Source organism: Pundamilia nyererei, unplaced genomic scaffold (genome assembly GCF_000239375.1).
Source record: "Pundamilia nyererei isolate P.nyererei 1_Seehausen unplaced genomic scaffold, PunNye1.0 scaffold00544, whole genome shotgun sequence".
Classification (NCBI taxonomy): domain Eukaryota; kingdom Metazoa; phylum Chordata; class Actinopteri; order Cichliformes; family Cichlidae; genus Pundamilia; species Pundamilia nyererei.
The window spans coordinates 30124-36518 of NW_005187945.1; the positions used below are offsets into that span (position 1 = coordinate 30124).

Sequence of the window (6395 nt, forward strand, 5' to 3'; positions counted from 1 at the left end):
AAATAAGTCAATTTAACAGAGAACAGGCATGTTTCACAGTTGGCTGGTAGATTAAAAACCAGAAACTTGTCACTGAAAGGTAAAAAGTTTCTGGTTTTTGAGTGAGGCTACACCCCCCACGCTGCCCACTGCAAGCCTCATTCCTAGCAACAGCCAGATTGCATCACTTTGAAAGGCGTATTGCTCTGTGGTAGAGCCCACGATTACCCATGCAGAGTGATATGAGTCAGCAATAACTGCTAACATTATCAAATTAGCTTTATCTGCAGATCCTAAAATCGTCTCTGCCTGTTTGAACATCTTCACAAGAAGACAAATCATCTTCTACAGTCAGGTCCTGGGCATACTTGTTTTAATCGTAACAGTGTCAAGTGTATAAATGAGGACATTACTGGATGCCACGTAATATTCCAGGATATGTCATTGTTTCCATGCTGAATCAACCCCAGAGAAGAGACACAACTGAAACCCAAAAACATCAGGTCTTTATAAAAATTAAAGTGGCTGCCTGCAATAACCATTGTTACGTGCTTTGCATTGGGACCCTCTTCTTTCTCCTCTCCTCTGTTTTTGTAAAGGAGCAGCAGTGTTTAGTAGCAGAAAGAAGAGTGTGAGAGTAATGACTCATGAAAGAGGGAGAGCTGAACACGAAGTTTTGCAGCCTAGAGCCACCCATGCTGATTAGTCACCAAATACTACCCCACCACCTCTACCATTACAAATAAAGGAACACATAAATGTGTGTGTCTGTGTGTATATGCATTGTAGTTTACCTTCAACAGCTAGGAGGGCAATAACAAACTAAAAAGACAGCAATTAAATTTGAGAAATACTCTAACTCCACAATATTCATGTCAATATGAAAAGCAAACATTAAAAGTTGTGCTTTCAAGGAACTCAGCCTGCCCACCTGAGGCTTGTAGCTATTTGACAAAGGGTAAAACCTGTTGTGTAACTTGATGGTGGCTCTCTCACTTTGTTGACCTACTTCTACTTCAGGCTCTGCACTCTCACATAAAACAGGGGAAGGTGACCTAGGTGTTGAAATGGCAGTGAGATTTGTGAAACAAAGAGCTAAATTTTCACCTTCATCATTATCATGGCTGAAACTGAAATATAAATGTTTAAGAAAAAGTGGATGAACGTTACCACACAGAGGAAACTTGACAGTGCTGTTGAAATAACATGGATTTATTTTTTTAATGTGTTCTTCCACACATGTGACAGGTGAGCTGTTAGATTGTAGTATTTCATTAATGACAAAATCACATTGTTTTGATCATGTTCTGGAGAGTTTGTGGAAGTGAGTTTTTACATTTTGTTTTATCAAGTTATTTATTTGTTTGTTTGGTCATTTAAATTCAGAATAAGTCTGGCAATTAAAAACAAAAAGAAAAAAGTCCTCATAGGTGCTGAACTTCCCAGTGCAGTTAAAAACTTGTAAGTTTATTAAAAGAAGATTAAGAACAAAGTTTACAATGTGCAGCATCAATCCATTTTCTTGTCAACATAACCAAGAAAAAAAGATGTGGACACTTCAGAGATGTAAATGACAATGACATAACTACTGGTTCTTTGAAAAGAGCAATCAGTCAAAGAGTCACCAGATCTCCTGATTCTTGCTGTATTTTATATGTTTTGTGGTGATCCTACTTTATTTTGTGTTTTGTGTATCTTAATGATCTATTTTGACACACATTGAAAACAATCTTGACTCAGACATTATTGTGCTTTGTGTTAATTCTAAACAGATAAACATCGCATCAAAATCACACAGGCCATCATCAGTTTTCCTGATGATGCTTTCAAAAGTCCTTTTTTCAGTAACTTTAGCATCTTCAATATGAGAAAGAGACAGGAAACTGAGTCACTGATGAACGCGAGTCATCAGCCTCTTGTCCCTCTGTGTCCTCTGTGCCAATGGAGAGATGCCAAACTGTGTTTCATTATTCTAATAACAGTGACAATAAAGATCTAATCTAATCTAACGTCCAGCTCTAAAGTGGAAATACATCCACTACACTCAGTTAATAAAAATTCATTTTTTTCCTGTTCCTCCTTTTGATTTACTGAAAACTAATCACAACGGGAAAAAAATCAAAATGACAACAAAAACCTGACGTCTTCAGTTGAATCAAGTAGGTCAGCAGCTATGAGTCTCTTCTTTCCTTCTGACACAAAGTGAAAACTGAATCACAGAGAAGCAGCAGGTTCACCTATCCAGTCAGAGGCATTGTTAAGTGATCAGAAATGTTGGGTTCTTTACCTACACAAGTACATTTTATAAGACAGATTTCTAAAGAATTTTAGAACAGCACCTCGCAGAAACTTCACACTGAGAGCTGACAGCACAGGCAACTACACCCCCATGTTTCCTATTGCAAAACCACATTCATGTCAATACATCTACAGATTACAGTCCATTCAGAGGTGTAATGCTCTGTGGTTAAGTCCAGGCTCATGCGATGAGTGATATCAGTTCTGGCTTGAGGTAAGATGCTTTGATTAATCAATCAACAGCAGGACAAAATAACATGAAGACACTTCCAAAAAACAGCTGATGGGAGCAGAAAGGCTCCTAAATAAACTTGAGATCTGTGTGTAACTGCTGGATATCTGAACAGATGGATTTGTAGTCACTGTGCCACCTACGCAAATGCTCATATTATTGTTTTTATTTTATTTTTATTCATTTGTTGTCTTTGGTTCTGGTTGTTATTTCCTCAAGAAGACGCAAGACTAAACCATTAAAGAGAAATACTGCAACTGAGCTTTTCACTATCCATGTCAACATGAGAGCCACAATTCACAACAAGCTGCTTTCAAGGAACTCTGAGGTTTGTGTTCAACAAAGGATAATACCCCCTAAGTGATATATGTTTTTACGGTGGTTACCAACTCTCAAGTTACGTGGGATCGTACATGTAACAGGTCGGCTGTTAGTTAGATTTATGTGGTAGAACTGTTTGTAAAAAAACAAATTAATTCTTTATCACTTATCTCACCTTTCAATTTTATGTGTAACATTTAAATTACTGTAGTTATTATGGCAACTTGTGAGAGGTAATAATGGTTCTTTTTTTGGTATTTTGGTGTATATACCAAAAAAAACTGAGTAAAAAAGTTGTTGTTATAAGACATTTTAAGAGAAACCATAGCCTGTCACACACTCACATCCCAGAGAGACCGAAGAACACTACCACAACCAGAAACCAGGGTCAGGCTTGTGTTTTTGTGTTAGTTTCTAGAGGTAGCTCAGGTTTCAGAGCTTTGGATGGTGAACATCAGCTGTTGATTCAAATAAGCTGGTGGTGAAACTTCAACTTCTGAACTTTGAATAGCAAGTTTAAAAAGCAGGTTCTCCACTTGCACTGGCTCCACTTGTGAGGCTGTGTGGATAGGGAAAACCCACATTTGTCTCACACAAGCCCTGAGTGGCTGTGCCTACACAGGGCCAACAGCACTGTGTAGGCATGGGGATTACTACTTGAGGTCAGTGTTGTAGGTTGAATTCTACAGCTAAATGCTGATGGCAAGCGTATGACTGGAAACAGGTTTATACAAGCCTGATTCAATTCTAAGAAATTGGCAGAGGTTGGAGGAGAAGTGAATAAACCAGTTAAATAATTTTGGAATTCCCCATCTGTGCCGTCACTAAACCTGCTGCTAAAGAAGGCGCATCGTTGTTCAGTGCATCAAGGTTTTGTTACATTAAAATTAACTGCAGTTAATTTTTTTTAAATTGCAACACAAATTGATTTCTGAGCCATAAGAATAAAGAGAGGAAACGTTAAAGTTCATACTTTATAAATCAGAAACAGCAATGTTTGAAAGACCTGTATTTTTAAATAAAATTTTGAAAAAAAAATGCAACCTCTTAAAAACAGCATTACCATAAATCAGCTATGATGACACTGGTTATTATTTTAGTCAAAGACAGCTGCCCTGTGTTGAGAAATCAGTTTTACCCTGGTTCTTTTCATTCCTCGAGCGTCCAGAGATGGCACCGGACTCAGTAGTTATTTTCGTAAAACCTTTATTCATCTTTATTCATCTTCATTTACTCATCTTCATTTAAACATGCACTTCTAGAAGGGAAGACGAGGCCGGTGTCCCTCTGCAAAAATCTTCACCCCTTTGTCTGTGAAACACAGTTTTATAGGGGCGACCCCATCATAAAACCCCCTACGGTGTGCCCCAAACTCTGTCTGTGTCTATGTGCACGAGCACATGAATGCCTACATGTGCGCGTTCCCATGTGTCTATGTGAGTGCTCGTGTGTGCCTGTGTGCGCATACCTGTGTGTATGTGTGTGCACATGAGTGAGTGTGCGTGTGCGTGACAGTTAAAACACTATGGGTATAGGTAACTCCCTAGAGGTCATAAAACCCCTCTCCCTTCCAGACCACAGGTATCCAGTTACAATGTTGAGACCCCCACCCATACATCCTCTGGGGAATTTCCACTCAGCATTAACTCTTCTCTGTTTTACTTTCACAGCTCAAGTGGGAGAGGGGTCTCCTACAATCTACTCCTAAATTCACGACACAATCAGCCTTTATTATATTGAGGGCAGTATCAGTGTCTCTACAACAGTTCTACATTCTATGATAACACATTTCTAAACTCTAAATCAGCTAAATATTCTACACCTGCTCAAAGCACTTTAGTTATGACTGTAAAGTGACTGAAGGGCATTTTAAAGCTCACTAGATTAAAAAAAACATCTAACACTAAAAATATACTAAAATGTTTAAATCTAAAAATAACTTTAAAACTAAAAATAGAAAACTTTACTTGATACCACTACAGCAAAACAAAACACAGAAAAGAACGTCGTCCTAAATGCTTCTCTGTGTCCTTGTACAGGTTTCCTCACATGAAAGTAACTTGGACAGAAGATTTGCTCAAACAGTCACGAAATGCTCTACAGCAGACCACTTCACGCTTTTGAAGTTTGATCCCAGAAGTCAACTTTGGCATCAATGATGGTTGTTGTTGTTTCTGTATGTTAACTGTCTTGTTTAAACCAGAGGTTCAGCGTGACTCCAAACAAATTACAGGACATTGTGAAATGCTCCTGCTGCAGATCCGCCGTATCCACATGAGGCTGGAAACGTTGTTGCTTTGAATCCTTCAACAAAAAAATTAAGTGAAGTGGGTGATGCTTTCACCTCTGTTAATGTTTCCAATTTGTCCAAGAGTCACCTATGAAGCTGCACTCGCAAGCTGGAGTAAGAAAGAACAGACACACAGTTTTCCTTCATTTCCATCCTTCAGCCATGAGGCAAATGCATAAAATCAAAGATTCAAGTCTTTTACATCTGTTTTTTGACACTTTGACTCAGCGAACCAACATCCTGCGACTGTGACACAGAGCACAATAAAAAAAACGCTGACCCCAAATGGGATCAGTCGGCTCCGACGGGACAAACCACCTGCCAGGAAAAAACAAACGGAGATGAGATCTACTGTAGGACACAACATGAATGTCACATTTATTAAACTACCAAGCACAGAAGTTACATAATAATGAAATAAAGTTTGAATTACTGAGATATCACTGCTGATGGTCAGGACTGGTAGCTTTATTGCTTCACAGAAAGACAAGAGATCAGAGCTGCTTAAGGAAAGTACACTTCACTTCCTGTATGTGCTTCAAATTAAGAGGTGCACATGTTAAGGACAACAAAGAGAGGGTGCCACCAGTCAGAGAAAACCACACCCTAAAGATGATTTTGATCCAGCTGTAAACTGGTTATTTTAAGGCTTTTTAACTGTCTTGATTTGTTCCTCATGTTCTCACCTTTACTGTGAAACTCTTCTGCCAGATTAGGAGTTTGGAGAGTTTCAGGATGCAGTGGTGTCTCTGTTGTCACAGTTTTAGCTGAATTTAAGTTTGGCAGAACAGAAGATTTTAAATTATTTACAATATATTCAAATATTCTTCAATGAGCAAAAACAAGTTGTTGGTAAAATAACCCAAGTACGCAGTAAGGTTAAAACCAAACAACAAAAATCTTTTCAGTCTAACTCACCAACAATCAGATGAACAATTAAAGACTTTGTTTGACTCTTTAACTTTGGGATGAAACATTTGTATCTTCCTTCATCTTCTTGTGTCACATTAGTGATTCTTAGTGAGATGTTTCCTTCTCTCAGGCCGTCTGTGAACAACGCCGTCCTCCCAATGTACGTCATCTCCCTGTTGTGCCTGTATAGATGTACATATTCCATATTACGATCAGGCCTCGACCACTCCACCGTCAGTCCCACCACGTTAAACTTTGGCTCTACGTGACACGGCAGGATGACATCATCACCTGGAGCAGCTACGATAGGCTGAGGAGATCCAACCACATGTAACTGACCTGAGGAGAAGAAAAATAAAGAAA

General features: G+C 38.8%; 1 protein-coding gene across 1 annotated transcript in view; it reads right to left on the reverse strand.

The window, feature by feature from the left end:
* Nucleotides 1-4809: 4809 nt before the first annotated feature.
* The window catches only part of LOC102203333 (myelin-oligodendrocyte glycoprotein-like), a 2921-nt gene continuing 1335 nt past the window's right edge, over nucleotides 4810-6395 (reverse strand). The window contains exons 2-4 of the mRNA XM_005754326.1: nucleotides 6039-6371; nucleotides 5807-5887; nucleotides 4810-5438 (exon numbers count right to left, since the gene is read on the reverse strand). Coding sequence (XP_005754383.1) covers nucleotides 5302-5438; nucleotides 5807-5887; nucleotides 6039-6371 — 551 coding nt within the window. The 3' untranslated portion in view covers nucleotides 4810-5301. The remainder of the gene's footprint in view (nucleotides 5439-5806; nucleotides 5888-6038; nucleotides 6372-6395) is intronic.